The sequence below is a fragment of the Protopterus annectens genome, chromosome 17.part0 (genome assembly GCF_019279795.1).
Source record: "Protopterus annectens isolate FY-2018-M chromosome 17.part0, PAN1.0, whole genome shotgun sequence".
NCBI classification, from domain to species: domain Eukaryota; kingdom Metazoa; phylum Chordata; order Ceratodontiformes; family Protopteridae; genus Protopterus; species Protopterus annectens.
Window position 1 is genome coordinate 53,419,074 of NC_056751.1, and position 26,437 is coordinate 53,445,510.

The 26,437-nt window shown below is 41.2% G+C and overlaps 1 protein-coding gene across 1 annotated transcript in view; it reads left to right on the forward strand.

Annotated features, from left to right (window-relative positions):
• SMIM19 (small integral membrane protein 19) overlaps positions 1-26,437 on the forward strand; it is a 232,065-nt gene that overhangs the window by 42,007 nt on the left and 163,621 nt on the right. Inside the window, exon 2 of the mRNA XM_044059363.1 lies at positions 9,751-9,883. Within this exon, the coding sequence (XP_043915298.1) occupies positions 9,771-9,883 (113 nt within the window). The 5' untranslated portion in view covers positions 9,751-9,770. The remainder of the gene's footprint in view (positions 1-9,750; positions 9,884-26,437) is intronic.

Sequence of the window (26,437 nt, forward strand, 5' to 3'; positions counted from 1 at the left end):
TCACATTTGTGTCCTACTACAAATTGGACATTCAGTCAAGGTCTAGGGCCTCATTTGTTCCACCATATTGTGCAATGTGCTTTCACAGGACCTCCCTAAGGCTTTACGTGGCTTGGGACTCTGTCCCAAACAGAAGCGATAACATTGGATATGAAAGTTATGTACTTGCCATAATCGGTGTTGTCTCTTTTTGTCTGGTTCAACCTTTCCTCCAACCTGCCACCTGCCTTGTAGGCTTGTCTGCCAGTCATGGGATGATGGAGTCCTGGTTTTATTTATTTATTTTTTTCATTGTGATGGAAGCTTTTGCAGAGAGGGGCACACTCTCTCTATCTGAGGAAATCTTAGGCGAGGGATTATGGCTAGAGGAGGTGAAACTCTAGGGGATGGAATGTTTTAGGATATGGATGATCTTGGATCTGAGTTGGATCCAATAACACACAGGTTGAACCAGACAGCGACAACACACAGCTCTATCATTATGGTAACTACATAGCTTTCAGTTTGTTCCTTTCACGGTATTGATATACATTCAAATAAGAGTTATTTAACAGTGGGGAGACGGTTTGTTTTACAAATATTGCGAGATTGTATTCCATAAGCTTTGCATTATCGCCTCACAGCAAGAGGTTCTCCAGTTCGATTCTCGGCTGGGGTGCCTTCTGTGCAGAGTCTGCATATCCTCCCTGAAATCGCGTTTTTTTCCTCCCACATTCCAAAGACATATGCAGCACTGGGCACATTAAATTGGCCGTAGGTGCAAGCGTTTATGTGAGTGAGTACGAATGAACTACTCTGGCAGGGCTAGCCACTCAGAGGTGTAAATCTTGGCTCAAGATGATTGTCACTCTTGAAATGACACCCCGACCCCATGTGCAAAATGAGAAAAAAGGGGGATGAGGACGGATGGATGTATTCCATAAGCTTTGACCATATAGTAAGGGAGAGCTGTCCATGTCTTTTTGCTACCTTGTGTGGAGGGTTGTTGATACCTGCTTTAGAGGGATGTTATAAGAGGAAGAAGATTGTATGATTGGTTTAAGACAATTTTTTTTTTGCAACATGGCATTTTACATGCACGACAAAGTGTGAACATCCCTTTTTTGGGTTAGGTTGCTTTCAGGCTGGGAGCTTCACAATGTACTGGTTCCTACCATTCTGTGATGATTACAGTAAGTTTATTTATTTATTTATAACCCAGAGGCCACTCTCCCATTAACTATTATGTATTTCTATACATGATCACTGAATATCTGACAGTCAATGCAGAGGATTTAGACTGTGCTCTATTTCTGAATAGTTTGAGTCCTTCAGCCTTCTTTTGCCACATAACCAGTGATGTCTTTCCACATCACCGTTGTAGTATTCTTTACAAAAGGAATTCTCTGCCAAGGGTAGCCCAATGTCTGGCCAGTATATCAAAGCCTTATATTTTATAAAAGTTGTACGCCACACGTATGCTTTGTGCTGAAAGGGGTAAGGCATAAAGGTGATGTACAGGCATACATACCTCAGAACTTCTTTGCAGCCAGTCCAAACGCCATCATTGATAGTCTGTATGAATGCTCCTTCTTCTGTGCTGGTTATCGAGCCATGTTTTGGATAAATGCCCCCTTAGAGTGTCTTCTTATCTATTTTTACTGAGTTTATATGTCCTCTGGAAAAGGAAAATGTCCGTGTGGTAGGCAGATTCCCCTTAAAGATAGTCACGAGCAGTGTCTTTTCTGTTTGGGTGCTTCTCATGGCCATAAGCAGTGTTCTGTCTGCCAAGTGGTTTGTCCTTAAGACCGTATGCAGTTCTCTCCTCGTTTTCGATTTTATCTGTAGAACCACCATCTAAAATTTTTGGTTCAAGGTGCTGTGGCTGAATCTTCCCATCCTGAAGGTCAGCTGCCTGCCAAGAAAAAGGCAAAAAAACTCATGTTTGATTTGACTGTTCCTCCCACCTCCCCTGGATGTCTCTCTCGAGGCTTGTGAAAGCCCAGAGAATCACCCGGTTGCTGTATTGGATTCCTCTGCCCCGTCCCTGTCAGAGGCCGGCATGGGTCCAACTTCTTGCACAAGACTCTGCTAACATCCACCCCATATGTTTTGGGTGAACCTCAGCTGATTATTTCTGAGGGACCAAGGGGGATACCGCAAATCCTTGTTCAGGAGAAGATTCCCACTACGTTGGTTGAGTGTAGGCAAGGGTCTGAACCGCCTAGGGTTTTTAGGGTGGCCTTTTCCCCAGAAGGAAAAACAGAAAAATAAAAACACTTCCCCTGCTACTAAAGATCCCCAGCGTGAATAGCAGGATTTTACCCAGGGTTTGTTTAATGCCTTAAAGCCTCCTCAGGGAGTTTATGTGCCTGCTCATCCTTTCTCTTCTACTCCCCTTAAGAGGCCCAGAGAGCAGGAGTCATCTGAAGAGGATTTGAATTCTGAGGAAGACACACTGGCATACTCTGTCAAATCCCATGTTCCTTAGATTATCATTCCAGACTCCTCCTTAGAGTGACTCTCCTTTGGGAACACTATTTCTCATAAGATGGAATATTTAAAACGAGACCATCCTCCAGATTGATATTATAAAAAGAGGTATTATGAACTCCTCCAAATAGTCTCCTAAGTCCTCTGCTGTACCTCCTCTCCTGTCTTGGCTGTCCTAGATGCCCTCTCCTGTCTTGGCTGTCCTAGATGCATTTTCAGTAGCCTCTGTGGCCCCTGACTCTCAACCACCAGCCCTAAAAAACTTGATTGATTGTACATTCTTGTACAGTTGCCCTGCTGATCTTTCTGTTGTGTCCGTCTCTTATGACAAATCTTCTGAACGTTTGCCATCTACTAAACTACTTTCTTCAGTCAAGGACAGTAGAGCTATGGAATGTTTAGAGAAAAAAAAAAAATATATATATATATATATATATTGCTCCCACCCTGTGTTTGGGGGCTATTAATTACCAGACTGATATGACCAGGTATGTTATAGCCCTTCTGTCTCAAGCTTTTCAAGTAATCTCTGAACTTCCTGATTCAGAAGGGAGGTTCTCAGCCCTTTCTTTACTGGGTTCTACCTCTCAAGTGGCTCACTACTCTATTAAATGTAGTAATGCTGCAGCTGATGCTTCCTGTAAGGCTACTGCCTTTGTTTCTGTTTTGAGACCTTGCTCTTGGCTTTGTCTCCAGCCCTTACCTGATGAGCATCCAACAATTTAGCCATAATATCCTCTTAATAACAGGAACCTGTTTTGATTCTGCTGCTACTGCGCTTTTTAAGTCCCCCAGGGCAAGGGCAAGGCTTTGCAGGAATTGAAACTTATTTGTGTGTCTCCTATCCCCAAGTTCCAGAAGAATTATCCATCCAAATCTGCTTTTGTATGTAGACAGCCTCACCCTCCTCCTAAAGTTAAAGACTGGTTCTAGGCATGTACTTCCTGCTAAGTCTACTTAGACTCATGCTTCTCGGAAACCTCCTTTTCAAGACAAACCAGGTTCTTTCTGACAGTTTGCTTCCCCTTTCTCTAGGTTTGGCTCCTCATTCCCTTTGTCTGTCCTTGTCTCTTCCTAATTGGTTAAGGGTCACTCAGGACTTTTGGGTTCTGTCCATCATCCACCAGAGATACTTCATGGTGTGGAAATCCCCTCCTCCTTTTCTGGGCATCCCTCATCCTCTTCATGAATACCGTCCTATCTTTCTTTCCAGACCTGGCCTTTAGGCCCAGGGCACCATTAAAGTTAAAGTTATAGCCGCTGTGACACCCCACTACTGGAAATGGTAATTAAGGAGCCTCAGTCCTCACCACTAGCACCAGTGGGGGGCGTACATTGGGAGGATGACAAGCATACACCCAGTATTTCCAGATGCAGCTCTCTGCATAAAGTGCAGTTTCCCTTAAGAACACACAGAGACCAGTCAGTCTGGGGCTTTTTTCTCCCTCTTTCTCCAGATCCCCAGTTAGCCTCCCCACTGGCACAGCTATAGAGTTGAGATCTCAGCTGAGTGGGCAAGCCAAGACCTCCAGCACTCTCTCTGTCCAACCAGTGCCTAGTGTTCCTGCCCAGGTAACACACACACACACACACACACACACACACACGAGGTTTGATTTATGTAATTACACACACACCTGGGAAAGGCTGGCACGAGTTTACTAGCTATGCTCCCTTTTGCCAAGACTATAAGGTAGTTGTCACTGCCACTGGCCACGTCCTTATCAGCTACTTTAAGGGCCTTAACAAAGGGTGTCCAATCTTACTGTGTAATGTTACTATTAATCCAAATGGTAGTTTTGACCAAGAGCAAGGCTATTAGGAGTGGACCACAATGTCACCAAATATGCAAGTACTCTCAGAACATAAGTATGTCTCACAAATATCAGCCACAATGAAAGGTTTAAATCTATTTCATTATAAATAATAAAAGAACAAGAAAATACCCAGTATATAATAACAGTTACATCAGAGTTCAAAATCACAGGAAATGTTTAAATCAGTATTGCAGGACAGTCTTGATTTTAAATAAAGAAAAACATCTAAATTAAGCTCTGCTATATTCCTGACTATATCTAAAAGAATTATACTGTTCCCTAGACTTACAAAGCAAGTAGGCAGGTGTGCTGAGTAGATGTTCTTATCAGGTCAAAGACAAATACAAAATGCCATCTCTCTGAGACTTCCCAAATATTACTGCTGGGATACTTGACATTTCTTGTCATCTGACTTCAGTTCCCAGGCAAATAACAACAGCATTTATCCCTGAAAACACGTTTTTTTTCCTTAGATCTAAGGCAGATCCTGAAAGTCTTAAAACAATAAACACTTTCACATCTCAAGCCTAGTAATTATTTCTCTTCCAAGATAACACAGAGAGCTCCCTAGTATAGGCATCCTGTCTCTGGGTGTCATAAAGTAATTTCAGTGTTCATTTGTTTTTCTGAAATTAACCTCCTGTGTTCCAATTTCCATTGTTAAAATATATATATCTAAACCGTTACAATAGCGTGTATACATTTCTGTTCTAATCCAGCAGGGTACACTGTGGTCACACTTCTAAGCTCAGTACTGTACAAACCCTGTTCACCACACACTTCTGTACCAGCAGTTTGATATACACATAGCATACAATTCTAATACATTTGTAACACAAGCATATGAATCTTGTCGATATTCACAAATGACATATAATTTACAAAATTCCAGATAGCCTGGTTGGCAGTTTCTCTGCATCTCCTTTCTGACACCCCTTGCACAAACTGGCAGAAGAACCAAGGTATCGGGGGCAAATAATTAGAGGAGGAAAGATAACAGAATGGGAAGAGGCCAAGAATTTATTTGGACTACAGGCCAGAGATTGCCTTCCCTATCGAGGACTGATATCAGAGTGTAGGTAAAGAGAAAGAAATGGGGAGATTGAGTGAAAGACCGGCACTGGTTGAGTTTTTAGTAGAATCTACAACAGAAGCTGCTGTTAAAAAAGGAATAATGAGTAGAACATATATCACTCCTTGAAAACTTATGCCGAGGCACTAAAGTTTAATAAAATCTGTTTTAGCCTCTAGTTGTATAACCGTTTATTTTCCTTTTTTTTTTTTTTTTTGCATAATTATAAGTTATACAAGTATCAGAGCATGTTTGAAAGGATTAGGAAGAGAATTCAGATAAACAATTCACAAAGAAACAATGGGGGAATATATGCGTATCTCCCAAATGTGCAACAAAGTCTAGAAGATTTAGGATTTTTGCTTGGAAGTGTTTTACATAGGTATTTGTATGGATTCCCTTCAGTTGATCGAACTGCCAAAATGCAAAACGTTATATGTCCTAATATAACTGACATTTTGGAAGTTGAACAGAGTGAATGGAGAAAGTTGGCCCTTGCGGAAGGGAAATTTGCCATTTTCATCAATGTAGTGCGATCTCAGAGTTGATGTATGTAATTAACAGGAGTTTTTTGTTTTTATTTTAATTTCGAACTTCGGACATCTGCGGTGGTGCAGCAGTAGTGTTGTTGCCTCACAGCAAGAGATTCTCCCGTTCGATTCTCGGCTGGAGTGCGGGGAGTGCCTTCTGTGTGGAGTCTGCATGTCCTCCCCGCGGTTGGGTGGCTGTTCGAAAGACATGCATAAATGGGTGTGTCTTGGTTGAACGTCGAGCTGGCACCTTGGCATTCGTGAAAATCTACTGCCAATCATTAGCGGACCGGAGTTCTGCTGTGGCGACCCCTAACTGGGAAAAGCCAAAAGACAACAACACTTTAATTTCGGTTATATGGTCTCGGCCTGATAATGTTTGGCATTTTGACAGTTCAATCAACTGAAGGTAATCCATTTTTATACCCCAAGTAGACTCCAAAGAATTTTTTCTCTGGTAGCTAGCAAATGTTGGAGGTGTGATGAGGAAGAAAAAGGTAATTGGAAACATATTTTCTGGCCGTGTAATGAGTTGGCAGACATGAAAAATTACCTGCAGACTGCTCTGTCAGAATTCTCTATCAGAAGTACTGGGTGAGCAAACTGGTTTAACTGAGGAAATTAATTTTTTAAGCTGTGATACAGAATCGGAATTGCCCAGACGTAGTAAGGCCTTGCTGAGTCTAATTATGGTGGCTGCCAGAAAAGCAATTAGTAGAAAAAAGAAGGGAAAGGTGTGTTGTGTTTTTTAATGTTGGATGTTTCTGGTTCCCAGGAAGGAAGGCACCTGGAGGCCCATTCTGGATCTTTCTCAGCTTAATACCTTTTTGAAGGTTTCTTCCTTTCAGATGCTGTCCCTTCAAACCCCTGTTCTCTCTTCTTCCCCAAGCTTTCTTGGGCATCCTTCAGATCCAGGGATATTATCTTTATATTCGTATTCAGCTCCCTTTCAGGAAGTTTTTACATTTCTCTGTTTCTTCCTCACATTTTCAGTTCTCTTCTTTGCCCTTTAGCCTTTTCCTGCCCCAAGGGTATTTACCAAATTGCTCACTCCTGTCAATGCCTTTTGCAGGATGAGAGGGGTCCAGATCTTTCCTTATCTGGACGACCTACTCATTCAGGCTTCATCCCCTTCAGCACCTCCAGTTTATGGTTTGTTTCTTATAGTGTCTGGGGTTCACCATAACATTTCAGAAGTCAGTCCTGGTTCCTTCTCAGGATCATGTATTTTTCGGTTGCAGCATCCAGATCACTCCCATGCTGGCATCCCTGCCTCCACCCAAGGATCTCTCATCACCTTTTTTTCCATCCCTTCTTCCACCACTGGCTTCAGTCACGGCCAGGGATTTTCTCAGGGTGCTAGGATTCGTGGCCTCCACCATTCCAGTGGTCCCTCTAGCCAGACTCCATATGAGAAAATTGCAGTGGTTCCTAAAGTCAGTGTGGCTTCAACACTGTCATCCACTGGATTTTCTAGTTCGTTTCCTTCCATGCCTCAAACTCTAGTTTCAGTGGTGGATTCATCAGCTTTCCCTCAATGCGGAACTTCTTTTCAACCCCTAGTCCCCTGTCAGGATCTTTTTCAAGATGCCTTGGACAGGGGATTGGGAGCTTCCTTCAATTCCCTTAAGGTCCAGGGTCAAAGATGTGTTTCTGGACATTGTCCATCAGTGGGGTACTCCCACATGTAGGTCTTTTTGCCTCCCCTTTGAACAGACAAGTTTCTCTTTTTTGCATCAGAGTCTCAAGCCCTCTGGCTTGGAAGGCGGATGTCCTAGCTTTCCCTTGGAAGGGGATGTTTCTCTATGCTTTCTCTCCCTTACCTCTGATTTTGAAGGTCCTGTGTAAGATAAAGCAAGACTTCCCCCAAGATCTTGCTGGTGACTCCCTTTTGGCCCAGATAGCATTGGTTCCCCTTTCTTCGTCACCTAGCCAGGGGCAATCACCTCAGGTTACCTCACAGGGTGGACCTTCTCACACAAGACACGGGGTCGCTAATCCATAACTACTTGTCCACTCTTCAACTGATACTGTAGTTGATAGGATTTTGATCCCTTTTAGGCACCTTTTTTTCTGAGGACATGATTAGGGTTCTGCAGGAGGCCAGTAAACCCACTACCAGAAAGTCATATTTGTCCAAATGGAAGAGATTGTCTGTCTGGTGCCTTTCTCGTAACCAGGATCCATTTTCTGTGGGTATCCCTCTGGTTCAGTCTTATTTGTGTGAATTGCTCCATCTTTCAACTATTTCTGATCGTCTGCCATTGACGACTCCTTTGACCTTTCTCCTGCCCCAAGGGTATTGACCAAATACCTCACTTCTGTCATTGCCTTTTGCCTCTAGGTTTGAGGTCAAACAATTTCTTAAGGCATCCTTTATATCAGGCCTCCTGAGAAGCCTATTCCACCTTTCTGGGGCTTCAGTTTTGTTCTTTTGAGTCAAACTACTTTTGAGCTTGCAGCTTGAGCTTCCATGCAGCTTTCTACTTGGGAGACTGTTCTTCCTTTGGCCGTTACACAAGCTAATGGCAGTTCCTTGTTTCTTAGTTTTTCATAGGGCTAGGGTGTCTTCATCCTAATCCTTTTATGCCCAAGTTGGTTAATTAATTGTCTCTTAATCAGTCTGTTAATTTGCTGTCCTTTTTTCTTCTCCACAGTCTGCTAGTGAGAAGGTCTTTCAGTTTGGATATGCATGGACAGCTCTGATATTATTTGAATAAGACTAAGGCCATTCGAAAAATTTGAGGTTTGGCTGTTTCTAAGCAAACCATATCCTCCTAGATCTCAAAGACAATTTCTTTTTGTTGTTCCTTTCATGAAAAATGTCTTTTTACCTCTGTAAAGGCTAATTCTACTAGAGCTGTTGTTTCCTCTGGTGAATTTTTCAAAGGATTGGATAACAGTTCCATTGTTGGAGGCTGCTACTTGGACTTCTGTCCATACCTTCACTAAGCATTACAAATTGGATGTTTCCAGAGCAAGAGCTGGCTTTGCCAGAGCTATTCTGTATGGTTCTCCAGAAGTCTCCTCTGTGCCATCCTCCTCCCAAGTTTCCTCTTGAGCTTTTGTACTCTCCCTTTTGTAAAAAATACTGCAACAGTGATATGGAAAGACATAGCATACTTGTTAAAAATCTTACCATAATAGTAATTATACTAGATGTCCTTCTCTTCACTGTTGCAGTATTCGCTCCCTCCCTCCTTCTCCCTTCTGCTCTACCCTTTTCCTTCTATGTTCCTGGCCTGGAATTCTTTTCTCCTTCTCGATACACATGTTTCTTCTAGTTCTTAGGAATATTGTTCCTCCTGGCACTTTTCATTTCTGAGGTATGTAAGGATGTACGTCACAGTTATGCCCTACACCTTGAGTGGGGAGCATAAGCGTGATGTACAGCGTCTATAAAATCTAAGGCTTGGGTATGCTGGCTGGATGTTGGGCTACCCTTGGCAGGGAATTCCTCTTGTAAAGAATACTGCAACAGTGAAGAGAGGGACATCTACTGATGTGATAAGATTTTACACAACTGTACTTTCCCAGGTCACCCATGAAAAATAAGTTTTGTACACTGAATTTACTGGGTTAAGTGTTCATTTTGCATGAAATTATACACTAATACAGTACCAGCAGTTTTAACGTACTTGAACTCTCATGCTATACTGATAATGATCTTTGAAAAAATGCATTACACACCAAACATCCATCCATTATTTCAGAAATTATAAGGATAACTTATTTATGCCTTAGCATTACGGGCTGTGATACTTTTGTCTGTGTTGTGTTTGCAGTAGGCTGTGTACTTTGCAATCATTTTATACTGTACTGCGACATTTGATGTTATGTATTTCGCTTTACTTTGCAGGTGTGAGAAACTATGAAGTTATGGCCGAAGATGGAACAATTGATTACTCTGTCCATGAAGCCTGGAATGAAGCCACCAATGTTTACCTGCTTGTAATTCTTGTCAGTTTTGGACTGTTAATTTATGCCCGGAAGTGAGTAAATGACTTCTGTTAACCACTCAACAGCAGTAATGCAAATAAACATTGTAGGAGTTTGGAAACTAGTTTATGGCGGGCTTCTTTGATAGTAGAGTGATAGGTTTTGGATGAAGACTTGAATTCTTCACCATAATTTTTATTCAGATTATCGCTATTTCTGCAGCCTAAGCCAGTTAACAAATTGAGTTTGGTTATTTGCTCCCTTTCGTCCACTTATTTTGCAGAGTGGGGTTGAGTTAAAATGTTTGGTATTAAACATGGTACAGTAGTCTAATCCTGTATACGTGATACAGAGCAACAGAAGCACAGTCTCGTATATTTTTTTTATTTGTACTTTCGATATTTTTTTTCTGTTCTAAACAAGGTGGTTAACATTTTTACTGTGGATCATCAAATATTTAAGTTTGCTATAAAATACTACAAAAATAAGTAAAATAATTAGTTAACAGTAAGGGCTTTGTGTTTAACTTTAATGTCTTAAAAAATACCAACAAGTAACTGAGCATCTGAAAAATTAAAAAAAAAAATAGGAGGATGCATTCAGCATACTATGTAAATGAAGAGTGATTAGGCTAATAACTGAAGCACAATGACTTAAAATGAACGTTTAATTTATGTAATAAAATTATTTTAAAATAGCATGTATAATTATAATTAAATGCATCAGAAAATGTTCCACTACAAATCACACGTAAAACTAAAATCCCTGTAAATGCTGTTGTATAGTTCTAAAACCTGTTAAATAAGTCGGTAAGTGCCATATCAACCAACTTAGTCATATTTCCTAGGCATCCTGATTATTCAATTTACAGCATTCTGAAATATTCCTGTTTTTTTTTTCCTCCAAAATTTCAAATGGTTTAAATTTCAAAGTATTGGAAAGAGCACAACAAACAATAAGATGCTTCCAACTTTCTTGTGACAAACATTTAGTATCACAGTAATACCATCTGTGTATTTTGTTTGAGCCATTCAGCCAGAAACAGTGGTTTAAGACTGAAGGCATATTTAAAACATGTTAAAATGTAACCAAGTATATGCCTCCAAGCTTCCCAGTTCCTAATGTCACAACTAGCACTACTATTATGTACCCACCAGAGCTGAAAAATAAGTCAGAAGGATGAATTAAGAATGTAAAATACTTGAAAGAAAATGCCTCTTTCTAACATACTTAACTTTTATCTTGGGCTTTTTTTACCATGTGATATCACCTAGTTGTTTTTTTTTTCTCACAAAGCAGTGTTTGAAAGTTGTGCAGAATGGCTCCTGTCTTTGGAAGTTGGTGTTTGAGCCTGTGCTGAATTTTTAATATATTTTATTTATCATATTGAAAAACGAAAGTACAGCAGATCACTTATGCTACAGTGTATAACAAGGTTTGTTCATAATTTTAGATAAGATGCTCCATATACTTTAAATTTGTAAGCATTAACATATAAATCGAATATATACTTACATGGGGGCAAAGGTAATCCCATATATTCTTCCAAATGGACATCAGTACCCATCCCATGAGTTAAAAATTTGTACTGCTTGTGCTAAATTGAAACGATCTTAGACAGTTTTACTGCATGAGAGTGGGAAGTCACTCATTTGACTGAGCGCCATACAGTCTAATTTTAATTTTCTACAAATCAGCCAGAAGGTGAGGGTTACTTCTTATCTCAAGGTACAGTGTTGCCATCATTGATTATAGTAAGTAATAAGGATTCTTAGGATGCAGACATTTGCATGGGATATGGGGGGGGGGGACTTCATCATCCAAAAATGCAAAAAATTCTAAGTCTCCTAGTGAAATATTTGACTAAACGTTCAGCTAGTTTGTCCATCCTGTAGACTTACTTTCAACAAGTTACCCTAGACCATGTGACAACAGGAGTGAAATGCCCAATTGCCATGTTCTGTACTTACACTGAAGAAAAAGTAGTACTTGCTTGCACTGACATGTTTGACATTAATCAGAATTCTAAATTCTATGTAATATAATATTTGATGTTATATTGTCTTATCTCGCCCTCATTCATATTGGTTGGGTTCGGAACCGGCTGTGTACTAAAGCTCAAAGTCTTCCAGTTGACTCGTGGCTGAATCCCTATCCCATCATGCACTGGGAAGTTTGCTGCTAAACAGATTGGAGGTTTTTTCATATTGACCGTGGCTAAGTTTGGATATTTTACTAATTTTTTCCTATTTCTCCTAAGTTTTTTTTCATTAGTGTAGCATAGTATAGTTAGATATATACCTAGTAGTGTTTCTCTTTAAGATATTACAGTTTATAACATTTATCCGCTGTTGGATTTGAAGTTTGGCCATTGTTTCTCATCAAGCCTTGTTCCCTATCCGGTACTAACTTTTCACCCCACGTTTAGGGTTCACTTAAGCCTTTCCTTTCCACACTGTTTAATTTAGAAGTGTGTCAAACCTTTGCTCAGCTGTATTTTTCTACTTGGCTCGATAGTTAGCTTAGCTTGTGCCCATTTAAGTTAGATGGCCGAGCGCCCGTTTAATTGAGGGCAGAGCTAACTTGCTTCCCTCTGTATTTTCTCTGTGTGTTGTTGTTTATATATTATTACTCTATAGTCTATTACTGTGTGCTGTGTTTTAGATATATAGTCTTGGTGTGTGTGATTTAAGATGTATAATCTTAGCGTGATTCGTTTTTTGATATTTGTACACAGTTAAACAGTTACCAAACTAGTTGTGTGTTTTCTCTTAGTCTTTCGCTAAGCATAATGTCTAAGGAACAAAACAAGACAAAACCATCTGGCTTCAAAAATGCCAAAAGTGCTCCCAAATGTCCATAACCAACAGACAATAGTGCATGTATTTACTGTCTTGGGGCTATTCATAGGTGTGTACTAGGCTAATGGCCCTGGAGCCTTTACAAGCATAGCCCATAGGATTACCCTGGTATTGTGCCACCTGACCTTAGTTTCCAGTGCCTCTGTCTTGTAGAGCCACTGGAGTGATCCTCTGTCTTGTAGAGCCACTGGAGTGATCCTCGGGGTGAATTTTCTATTTCCCATCCACTCGTTTAGCTCTAGGGTTTTACAAGAGAGGAAAAATAAATTAAATTAATAGTGAGAGGACTTCTAAAGACCCCTTTCTCTGAGGCTTTAGAAGGTCAGAGCACCTCCAGCAAGTCCAAATCATCTTCCTTGTCACCTTCTTCAAAACCTGAGAGACCTGAAAAAAGACGTTCCTCATCTTCTTCAGGCCATTTGGAGCCACCAGAGAAGATACCAAAAATAACTTCTTTGGATCCGAAGAGATCTGGGTCCGAAAAGTCTCCTTCATTGGTGCCAAAGAACTCTGAACTGAAAAGTACAAAGTCGGAGCTGGTCCTCTGAACTGTCTACCCTACATTGAGATCACCTATATCACAAAGATCTGGCTCACCAACCCTTTCCTCTAGGTCCTCCAGAAGCCTTTAGGACGACGATGTGGATAAGGTGGTGTGTAGACTGTTGAAGATGCTGGCGCTGGCAAAACTCCTATCGGCTCCAGCCCAGCCAGTTTTGGAACCAGCAAAGACCTTTTCATCCACTTTGATTCTTCCTCTGAGCCAATCTGGAATATTGGAGTTGAAATGCCTAGAACCGATAGTGATAAATGATTTGGTTATGAGACCCACTGTGGGGCTTTCGGACCCGTTGTCTGCTCCGACATCCTCGGTGCCATCTGATCAAGGGAGAGGGGCTCTCAAACTGATGAGTGTGCTGTCTTCTCATACAGCTCTACACAAGGGGTTCTGACATTTTTCCCTGTAAGCTGTCTATGCGCCTCCTCAACCACAGGACAGAGGAGATTCTAGCCCTCAGGGGTAACCCATCTGGTGAACAACATTCTTCTGAAACCTCTCCAGAATACCCTTCTGAAGAGGGCCCACAGAAAGCATATAGACTCCCCTGAGTCTCTTACTCCTGACACTGACCTCGAGGAATCGGAAGGGTCCCAACGGTCGCCCTCTGAGGATATCTGCTTTGCAAATAGCCTCGAAATCCTTAAGGAAAGAGGTGACTGAAAGTCCATCAACCCTTCTGAGGAGGAGCCAGAGTACCTGAAGGCCTTTGGATGTTACCCTACAGCCACTAGTTAGTCAAAAGGCGTGGAAGTCTCCAGATGCAATGGAACCAGTCCCTCGGAGACCTAACAAATTTATTACAGCCCCAGATGACAAACTTTTTCTTTCTAAGGGCATTCCTGTAGATGTTATGGTGGTGTCAGCAGACACCAAGAAGGAACTTTCCGAGGCATCCTCATCTGTTCATCCACTGAACGAGGACTCTCGTACGATGGTCAGATATAGGAAGCGCATCTTTTCTTCAGCGGCTTTTACACTCGGATCGCTGAATTACTTGACACATTTTACAAGACATCATAGAGATCTCCTAAATGAGCTAGGAGATGCTCTTCAAAGTTCACTAGCTGCAGAGGCCTCTAATAAGGTAGCCTCTTAGCTATCCATCTTAAATTCAGTAGTGAACACCTCCATGTGACTCCTCTCATATGCAGCAGATGGAGCAAGTAGGGCAGTGGGTTCAGGAGTTTCCCTAAGGAGACGCTCTTAGATGCGCTTGTATAATTTTGCAGAACCCTTTGTCTACATTTGTCAACGCCCCTTTCAATGGTTCCTCACTCTTTGGACCAAAGGTTAAAGACACACTCACCAGATGTGAGCAGGAAGGAAAAACTCTCTCTGCCATTGGAGTGCATTTTTTCCATACTTTCAAGACCCTATCCCAAAGGTCAGGGGGGGTGTGGCTCAAACTCCCAGGGAGTTTTTCAAAACGCACGCGATGAATCTTTCCCCAGGGGTAGAGGGGAAATTAATAATGGCAGATGTCATCCTTGCGGCAGAGGGGGGTCCGCAAAACCAGGGCGACCGCGATTCCTTTCGTGGTAAGCCCTTCCAGCACTCCTGAAGGGAGACCCACCTGTCCACCCCTGGTGGCATTTGGGGATCGATTTTATCTTTGTACCCAGAAACCTGGCTATAAGTAACAAGAGACAGATGGGTACAAAGCATAATATCCAGAGGTTGCTCCATACCCTTTTTTCTTCCTGGCCCATACATAAGAAACATCCTGGACATTCCACCCAGTCAAAGGGAACAAGCAACTATAGAAGTCCGAAAGTTGCTAGACAAAAGAGTCATCCAAACAGTCCCCACAGACCAGATAGGCTCCGGAACTTACTCAAGATTCTTTTTAGTGCCAAAAAGAACAGGTTACTGGAGACGCATCTTGGATCTCGGCAAATTAAACAAATCTGTAAAACGGACCAAGTTCTGGATGGTGACACTGCAGTCAAAAATTGGATGTGCTCTATAGACCTCCAGGATACGTACTACCACATAAAATGGACAGGCCATCAAGGAGTCATTTGCACTTCCAGCTGGGAGCCAGTCCTTACCAGTTTCAAGCTCTGCCCTTTGGTCTCACTACACCCCCCCCAGAGTGTTCACCAAATGCATGGCAGTAGTCACGGCTCTCCTGAGGCTGCTAAGATTCCGAGTGTTTCCATATCTAGATGACTGGCTCCTAACTGCCACCAACAAGCATTTACTACAGCAAGCAAGAGACACTACCTTACATCTTTGCTTCCACCTGGGAATAACGATAAACTCAGAAAAATCTGCCTTGTTGCCATCTCAACATATTTCCTGTATAGGAGCAGATCTACACACAGTCACTATGATGGCAAAACTACCTGCAGAGAGAGTTTCTCTACTCCGACAACAAACTTCCAATCTTCTGTCAAAGACCAGAATGAAGGCAAGAACAGTTCTAAAAGTCCTAGGAACCATGGCAGCAGCGATAACCCTGGTTCCCTTAGCTCACATGTATATATTCGTTAGTGGCCCCCTATTCTCTAAATGGTCATTACAACAACTTCCCACGTCCTACAAATCAGGATTACGGAATCTTGCAAGAGAGACCTACGATGGTGGCTTCTTTCCAGTCATGCAATGGCAGGTCGACCCTTTTTCCCACAACAGCCTGTGGCAACCGTTACCACGGATGCCTTCCAGATGGGGGGGGGGCATTCAAAACCATTCAAAACCACCAAGCACCAAGGAAAAAGACACAAAAACGACTAAAACCAGTGAAAATTTCTATCTTTTAATGAACTCACAAAATCTCTAGCACCTCGGCCATCAGCCTTCCAGGAGATTATACCAGTAAAAAAAGGCACACCTTAACAACCTCAGTTAAGTCATAAAACGATTATTCAGTAAAATTATTACATCACAGGAGATATTTCCAGTTGCATTTCTGATTCAGGTCAGCAGGTGTCATGGTATTATATTTTAAAATAAAAACAGTATCTTTACACAGCAGCCTGTTTTTTAAACAAGTAACATTAGCAGCTTTGACTTGTTCCAAAATGCAACCTCTTAACTCTGTATAAACTCCCCCATGCACAGAATAAAAATGACAAGCAATAGGACTTTCTTCTCTTATTTTTTATATCTTGAATATGTTCCTGGAATCTAACCCTAAAAGACCTCTTACTTTCACCAACATAAAAAAGATTGCAGGAACACTTAAGTGCATACACTACCCCCATTGTATTGCATGTATATTCTGCTACTGGTCTAAATTTGTGACCATTAATTCTTTCAAAAAACCTACTAATGTATGGGCAAACTGAACAAGGGTGGGGGGTATTATCTGGGGAGGACGGTCCAAGGCACCTGGCAGGAACACAAGGCCCATTTGCACATCAATGTCCTAGAGGTGAGAGCAGTGCTGTTGGCGTTGCAGGCACTTCAGGACTCTCTTGTGCTAGGAACAATTGCAATTCAGACCAACAACATGTCGGTGGTCTGATACATAAACGAGCAAGGAGGAACCAGATCTTACCCCTTTTGCCGAGAGGCGCTCAGAGTATGGCAATGGGCAACATCTTCCCAACGCTTTCTGGTAGCAATGCATATCCCAGGGAAATCCAACGTGATAGCGGACAGACTCAGCAGGGTGATACTGATGCCTCATAAGTGGTCCTTAAAACAGCGTCTGTATAACGTTATCGAAAGTTTACTTAATTGAATCAATAAAGGTCTAACTTTATTGCTCAATTAAGTAAAAACAATCGAATAACGTAATAAAAAACTAAATGCCGTAGGCAGGTGGGCAAGCCCCCCTGCACCCCCACGTGGGGGGCTGTGCCCCCCACACACCCCTTGCCTAAATATACCAACTCCGAGACCGCACTACATTGAGATAAACGGAAATCTCCCCTTACTGCGATTTCCATTTACTTGCACAATATTCTTCCCTTTCGATGCTGTCTTGCCGACAATATCAGACTAGATATTGTCAGCTTACGACAACGTGAAGTAGACCCTTAAAACGAGAGATAATGGAGAGGATATTACAAAAGGTGGGGCCAGCCTTGCTGCAACCTTTTTGCCACCCCCATGAATTCCAAATGCAGCAACTACTTTGACCTGATCCCTCCCTCTGGGGGAGTCGCTAAGGGACACATTTGTACATGATTGGCCCTTGGGACTACTTTATGCATTTCTCCCCTTTCCTCTGATACCCAAAGTCATTCAAAAAGCCAGATCCCTGGGAAGCAAACTGATTCTCATTGTCCCATACTGGCCTCGTCAGATTTGGTTCCCCTCTTTCTGGCCTCATCTTCAGGAGGAACCGTGGATTCTGGACCCAGTTCCAGACCTTCTGACTTGTACGTCCGAAACACCCCACCCTTCTTTCCAAACCCTCAAATTGACAGCATGGCTGCTCCAGTTCCAATTATAGTCAAGCTTCATAATCTCACGCCAGCAGTGAAACATATACTAATCTCTTCGCATAAGGCCTCAATCAGAAAGTTATATCTCAGTAAATGGAGGAGGTTTTCGTACTGGGCTTCGACAATGACCTAGATCCCTTTTCTGCCCCAATCAGCTCTGTTCTTGAATTCCTGGCAGAACTATTTCATCAAGGCTCCGCTGCAGCTACTCTTAAAGTTCAATTAGCTGCAGTTTCCAGTGTTCATGTCACACAGGTTGTGCAAAGCTTTCCTAAAGGGTACTTCCTTACTAAGACCTTCTATTAAAGACCCTCTTCCACCTTGGGATTTAAATTTTGTCCCATCTAACCTAACCCTTCCTCCCTTTGAGTCGGCATCAACATGTGATCTCAAATTTTTATCATGGAAAACAATTATGCTCATTGTCATCACTTCTGCCAGAAGAGTCTCAGAACTGTAAGCTTTATCAATCAAACCTCCATATATGATCTTCCATAAGGACAGGGTGTCCCTTTGAACTAACCCATCTTGTTTTACCAAAAGTATACTCGGAAACTACTTTAATCTATTGAGCTGCCAGTTTTTTCCCTAATCATGGCAACAAGGCAAGAATATAAGTTCCATCAATTGGATGTGCATAGACAACTACGCTTCTATTTACACACAGCTAAAGACTTCAGGAAATCTGATCAGTTGTTTATCTCCGTTGCAGAAGCTAAGAAAGGTATTCCCATTTCTAAGGTCACACACACAAACTGGCTTTCAAATTGTATCACCTTTATTTACACTGCTAATAAGCGAGATCTGCCGTTTAGAATCAAAGTCCACTCCGCAAGGTCTATAGCAACATCATCTGCTTATCAAGCTAGACTGCCACTAGACAGCATCTGTGCCGCTGCTACGTGGGCACGTCCTCGTACCTTTATCACTCATTACAAAGTAGATTTGGCCTCCAGAGAAGGTGCCTACTTCGGTTCCACTGTCCTGAAGAATGTACTTCCATGAGCCACCCAGGAATTATGGTACTAGGGACGCTGTCCCAGCCAGTAAGAATGAAGGTGATATAGGACAACATAACATAAAGAAGTTATGTACTCACCATAGCATTCCATGTTTGTTGTCCATCTCGCCTTCATTCTTGCGTCCCTCCCACCTTCCCCCAGCCCAAGGCTTCTGGAGGGCTTGGAGGTTATTCCTTGTGGCAAGGAAGTTCTCTGACTTTCTTTGTTGTCAGTATACTCTTGAGTATCATACATGTAAACTCATTACAATGGTTATCAGTAAACAAGATCTGGGGAAGTACACCAGTGCATGATGGGAATCGGCCACGAGTCAAGTGGAAGACTTCGAGCTTTAATATACGGCCGAGTCGGAACCAAACCAGTAAGAATGAAGGCGAGATGTACAACAAACATGGAAAGTTATGGTGAGTACATAACTTCTCTTTTCTCCCTAAAATTGAGGGTCTGCTACAACAGACTGAAAAACATTATTCTGTGATGCATTTTCATGTTTTAGTTGACTCCTGCTGCATTTTCCTGTAGCCCAAAGTTCCATGGATCATATTGGCGCGTATTGAGTTGTGTGGGTAGACATGTGTGAAGTATTGTGTGAGGAAACGCTGTGAAAAACAATTCTGGAATTAGGGTATAGGGAGTGCTACTGTTGTGTTGGGTGTTATAAAGGGGATTTAGTGACTTTGTGTGTGTATATATGTGTGTGTGTGTATATAATATATATATATATATATATATATGTAGATATATATATATAGATATATATAGATATATATAGATAGATATATATATATATATATATATATATATATATATATATATATATATATATTGGTCTACTTCATATGGTCGTGATCGAAATTAATTTAGTCGACAACCAGTATTCAAGGCACTTAACAGGGATTTGCCCCCCTCCCCAATGTTGTGCAACCCTGGAGTTGTTATATATAGTTAGGGGGGGCACAGCCCCCCGCCTATTTTCATTTAAAAGCATGAAAATACAAGAACTACACATTTTAAACGAAAATAGGTGGGGGGCTTCGCGCCCTCCCCCCCACACCCCCCCCCAACTATATATAACCACTCCCAGGGTCGCACAACATTGGGGAGGGGGGCAAATCCCTGTTAAGTACCTTGAATACTGGTTGTCGACCAAATGAGCTGTCGACCAAATGAATGTCGATCAAATGATCTGTCTATCTTCTGAAGTAGACCTGTGTGTGTGTGTGTATATGTGTATATGTGTGTGTGTGTGTGTGTGTGTGTGTGTGTGTGTGTGTTATATATATATATATATATATATATATATATATATATATATATATATATATATATATATATATATATATATATATATATATATATATCTATATAATATATATATATATATTCATTTGATTTGCATGCATTTCAAAGTGCTTATTGAGGTATGTCATTATATTAGTATGTTAATGTTGTTTGTCCAGTGAATGCCACCATGCAATGGTGTGGGCACCTGCTCTCAAAGTCCAGCTTTTGACACTATGAATCACAGTAGGCTACATACTCACTGTGATATTTCATTAATATACATTGATTTGCCTACTGTCTTTGTAGTCCTGTGCAGACTGTGTTCATGGTTGTTAACTTTTTACTGTATGCAGTGTGGAGTACTACAAGATTCATTTCTGAGTCAGTTACTCTTCCCTGTGTTTATCCTGCTTCTTGGAAATTTTGTTAAGGGAGAAGTTTGTTTTTGCTTGTCCAGTTATTAGTAAGCCAATGATGAATGGCCTCTGAATCATCCATTAAGGAAGTCATATTGGCCATATGTTTGTGAGGAGAGGTGAGGTAAAGCTGAAGCTTGGTGCATGGCTCTTCATTATTTATTTATTTATTTATTTATTTATTTATTTATTTATTTATTTCAGTTTGTTAACCAGGAAAGTTCATTGGGCCAAGGTAGCCCTTTTTCAATGGAGGCCCGAGGAGGAAAGCTCCACACAGAAAGACAGTATACAGTGTATTAGTGCAGCATATGAGAACAACAGTTTAACATTCAATATACAGCAAGGCAAGATTTTACATATCTTGAAATATATGAGCTGAGTCAATCACTTATAAGATATTAGCAAAAACAATACATTTATGTTCATTTAATACACTACATGTATTTAGGCAAAGGAATTTGAGAGAGATGAATTGAAGCAGTGGCAGAGAGTAAAATAGAATAGGGATAGGTATCAGGAATTAGGTAGGATGGGTACAGGAAGTCAATCACTTATAAGATATTAGCAAAAACAATAAATTTATGTTCATTTAATACACTACATGTATTTAGGCAAAGGAATTTGAGAGAGATGAATTGAAGCAGTGGCAGAGCGTAAAATAGAATAGGGATAGGTATCAGGAATTAGGTAGGATGGGTACAGGAGCACTCCCAGAGGGAGCAGAGGAGAGAGTGGAGTAGGGTTTTAAAGGATGGTAGGTTAGGGGTAGTTCTAATGTAAGGGGGAAGAGAGTTCCATAATCTGACAAGGGAGAATGATAGTAGAAGTTGCCCTGGTGCGTGTAAAGGTTTGTAAAGTTCTAAGAGGTTCTGATTTGTGGATCTAAGTGTTCTGTGTGTCTGGTGAGGTTTTAGGGAAGAGGAGAGTGATGGACAGTTAGAAGGTTTGAAAATTAGCTTGTGTGCTGTAGTTAGTTGAATGAAATTTGGTAGCTTGGGAGTTCCAAACAATTTAGAGCATGTAGGGAGTTGCAGTGGTGAGTAGAGGATTTAGATCCTGTGGCAAACTTTGAAATTTTGTTATAACATGAGGAAAGTTTAGATTTTAGGGATGATTGGAGGTTAGAGAGTAGCGGAGCTCCATACAAAAGGGAGGGTAGGAGGTAGGTGGTAGATAGGAGTTGTCTAGAAGACAGAGAAAGGTAGCGCCTGTGTCGATAAAGCATACAAAGTTTTTGATGAGTCTTTTTAATATTGGTTTGTAGGTGGATATCAAATTTTAGCTGGTCCTCGATAAGAACGCCCAGAAATTTTGTATGCGGAACTATTTCAATAGTTGTTTTGTTTAGGCTAAGTATAGAGAAGGATGTTTTGTCAGCAGCATTATGCCTAGAAGGGGTAAAAATCATTATTTTAGATTTGGAGGCATTTAGGGCTAGATGATGGTCAAGCATCCAGGACTTGGTGGAGGAGAAGGCTTCTTGCATAAGGTTTCATAGTTTATAGTTTAGTAAAGGAAGAGTTTTGGCTGAGCAGATGATAGTGGAGTCTGCGTATTGCACCAGTTTAGCATTGGGGATCTTTTGGTGGAAATCATTGATGAAAATGTTAAATAGTAAAGGACCCAAAATAGAGCCTTGGAGTATGAAGGAAAGAGGAAGTGCAGTAGTTCCATTTTACAGCTTGTTCCCTGGCTGAGAGATAGCTGGAGAACCATTTGATAGACGAAGAGGAGAGATTAAGATGGAGAGTTTAGAAAGTAGAAGCACATGAGAGGCAGTGTTGAAAGCTTTAGATAAGTCTAGGAGGAGCGTAGAAACTATGTTCCCAGAGTCACGAGCAGAGATAATGATTTCGAGGAAGGAAAGAAGGGCAGTGGTGGTGCTATGCCCTGGTATAAACCCATGTTGGGTAGGAGTTAGGAGTTGGTTGTCCAATAGGTAGTGTAATAGTTGGAGGTGAATACATTTTTTGAGTATCTTAGAGATGGGGGATAGGATAGCAATAGGGCGAAAGTTGGAGATTGAACAGTTTGTACTTCCTTTATAGAGGGGGGATGATGAAGGCTTTTTTCCAGAGGTATGGCACATAGGACTGCTGAATGGAGCAATTGATTTAGGATGCTGATTGGAAGGGCTATGCCATCAGAAGCTAGTTGGAGAAATTTGGATGGAATGTCATCTGGGGTATTAGAGCAAGGTTTTAACTTTTGTAGGAGCTTTTTTATAGTGTGGGTAGGAATGGATTTGAGAGTAAAAGGGAAGGACTTTGGGTTCATGGATGTTAAGTTTTTGTTATCCGTTAAGTTGGGGAGGGGTGTTGTTAGGGAAAGAAGAGGTGAGTTTGCCTATGGAGTAAATGAAAAAGGAGTTAAATTGGGTACCTAGGTGGAGGTCTGGTGTGTCTGGGTCAGGGCAAGGGTTCTCTTTTTTGCCTGGGGATAATATTGATGAAATACTATTCCAAAATTTTCTGGGATTGGTTTTATGATTATTTTGAAGTTTAAGGTAGTAGGATTTGTGGTTAGTGGCTATTTGTTTTTTTTTTACTTGATTTCGCAGTTGCTTGTATTCGGCAAGAGAGTTTTGCATATTGGTAGTATTTCCAGATTTTATCTCTGTGATTCATAAGTAGTTTTGTGTCTTTTGGATCTGAGTCTTTTGGTTCTACTTGGGGCAAAGTGGTTAAGTATATCAGTGAAAATTCTATTGAAATGTGAGACTACGGCATCTAAAGGGAGGGACTTTAGAGGGTTTCAGTCTATCTGTTTTAAGGTGTTGAAGTTTTGCTTGTTGCGGGAGGTAATGTGTCTGTGTTGAAAGAGGATGGTGGAGGGGGAATGGCATATGTAGGCAGGGAGATGGTCACTAAGGAAGTCTGCGAGAGTACCACTATCAGAAACTCTGTTTGGGTGGGAGACTAGTATCCAGTCAAAGATGCTACCTGTGGTGTAATCTTTATTTGGTCTAGTAGGGATTTTGATTAGCTGTGTGAATTGATATAGGTTGATGCTTTGAGAAGGGGTAGATGAGTCAATGGAAGACCAGTTTATGTTGACATCGCTTAGGATTATAGTCTCACTATTTATGTTGGAAGTGAACCAGGCAAGTATATCTTCCAGTATAGGGATATTGTTACCAGGAGGAATGTACAGGGAGGCAATGCATAAAGTTTTATTGTTATTTACTTTGAAAAGGGTGAGGGTTAGCTTGGCGGTGTCAAATGAGGGTATGTGCATAGTATAGGGTGTTACTGTTAAGGAGGAGGGGATGAGTAAGGCTACTCCTCCACCTTTCTTTTGAGGTCTGTCACTTCTTATAAGTTTATAGTTAGGGGGCATAATTTCGGTATCTTATGTGTGGTTTTAGCCAGGTTTCTAGAGACAATATCAGGTTTGTTATGAGAGATCCAGGCGTGAAAAGGTATTTTATTACAAAGGGTTTTGGCATTAAGTGTGGCAAGGAGAAGAGATTTGTTGTGCAGGGGAGAGCTATGTGAATGTGGTTTAGAGGTGGAGTTATATGAAGGCCCTGGGTTAGGGTGTATGTCTCCAGAACGGAGGAGGAGGGTGATAAATTTTGAGTAGAGTATGGATAGGTATCTATTTTCTAATGGGTCATAGATGTAGATATTGGAACCTAATGAGGTGAGTTTCGTGGGTATGGGAAGTGGTTTACTAGGGGTAAGGAAGAGCTTCCTTTGAAATGGAAAAGATTCATTATGTTTGTAGAGGTGGGGGGAGGCTTGGGTTGTAAAGGGAAAGTCTTTTTTAATGTAAATCGCAGTTGTATGAAAGGGAGGGGATTGCTGAAACTGTGGGAGACTAGTAAGGTAGAGTAAGTAGAAGAGGATTAGGCTTAGAAATAAGGGTATTGCATAGGCAGATTTTGTTTGTGTGGCGGGAGACAGAGTATGAGTTAAGTGAGAAGGATGTGTAGGAAGAGAGATGGTTAATAAGTTTGAGAGGAGAGGATCAGAATGAAATGTGTGAGGGTGTATTCACAGGGATATAGAAGGGTGGAGTGGAGGGGGGGAAGGCAGTTGTAGTAGTGAGTGGATAAGGAGCAAGTGGGGGACAATATTTGGAGGGTTTGGCAACTGGCTATCCTGGGGTGCGTGCACTAATCGCCTAGTAGGGATAAGGTACAGTCAGTTATTCAGTAATTATTGAGGCAAGCAAGTTACATAAAAGCATACACCATCCCTCGCCGTCTAATCCAAATCAAACATCCACTGGAAAAATACAATGTCCGCTAATCTCACAAAGTACAAACATTTGAAAAAACAGAGAATGTCAAACATCCCATTCATTAGAACATTAATTAGACCAGACCTAGATACAAAAATGTCCTAGGTAGTAAGCTCACACAGGAATCCTAAACCTTTTTCTCCAGTAGTTTGCTTACTTTGATCCTAGGGCCTCTCATTCGAATTCCCCTTCCAAAAATCTTTTCTTCTAAAGCTGGAACTTGAAAGGAGGTCTGTAGGTCACATTTGTCCAAACATAAAGGAACTGTGGACAACATAGAACTTTTTTCAGACTGCATCTCCATTTTCAATGTCAAGAATAAACTGTGACAGCTCTCCAAGGTTTCTGCTACTCACAATAAAGCCACTGTTTTCTGCCACCTCAAACGCATGCATAAACTGTGTAGTACATTTCCTACAGGTCAATAATTTAAAACCTTCAACACCACAAGCGTTTTATTTACAAAATTCCTTAGGAAACTACAACTCCCACAAGTTCCCTTTTGCAGTATTTAGGGATGCCTCTCCCTTACCATGTCTTCCTTTTACTCTATTGTGCTTGTATAGCCTGGAGATTATATTCTCACTGTTGATTTATATGTGCATTCTCAACATTTTCCTTGATAATTGGTTAATGACTAGATGACCACAGAAGTTGTAACATTGTACTTTTCCTGGTCCTGTCTGAACTCTAGATTGGTCACCTTGGCTCCACCTTGCATGGCAAAGAAGCTCCTCATAAACTCAAGCTCCTCCTCTGTCCCATAATACCTTACTCCAAAGAGCCATCTCCAGATCTCATTGGCACAGTTAAAGCACAGTAACTTCTCTGATCAGCCTAGAGTAGTAGCATTTGTTGTATTTTATTATTTTTCTTTTTGGATCAAACTATATAAATTTCATCCTTTTTTGAGAGTTTCAGTTTTAGCAACTACATTGAATAGCATTTCAGGCCACTGTACCCCTTTTCTACATCTTTTCTGTCTTGCTCTTATTCCTTCCTGTCCTCCCTTCCTGTCCCTTGTCACACTAAAGATCTTCTATAAACATTGTTTTCTTCTGTGTTGATGCAATTGGAAAATTTGTTGTTGCCTTAAGAGTTCTAGGTATGAAAGTTATTGTGAGTTCTTACTATGTTAGTAGATATTCGCGCTGAGTCCTCGTTATGCAAAAGGAGGCTGACTTGGTTTAGTAAGTGTACAGAGAGTTGGCATAAGATTTCCCCTTAGGATTCTCATGACATATGTTTTTTGGGGTGGTTCATCTAGACAGTGTTTGCCCTGTCTGTAAAAAGTTTAGCTCCCTCACCCTCCTTACAGAAAGAATAAGATAGTCTTTAAAAGATTACTTTGATCTGAAGTGTTGGGGAAAAGACACAACTCAGTTTTCCAACCCAGATAAATCCTCTTTTTAAGCCCTCCAGGCCAGAGAAAGAAATAAACCTCTATCAGAAGAGTCTGGAGTGCCTATCTTGGAAACTATTACTCCCACTCTGCTTCTGATTATTCACACTTGCCAGGTCTTCTCCCAGTCCCTGAATGGAGTCATGCAGTACTTCTGACGGTTTACCAAGGAAAAAGGCAAGGGACTTTTCGTCAGTGAAGGAACTGTCAAGATTTCTGTCCTCTAGACCTGTATCCACATCCTCTTTATAGTCAGACATGTCCCTTAAGAGTCTGACTCCCTTGGAATAGAATGGAGACCCATGATGTCAGTTTTCAGCCTTTGTGAAGACCCAGCTACTGCACGATGTCATCTTGGCCTTTGCAGTTTACAGGCCAGCTTGAGATACGCATCCATCCACTCTCTGTA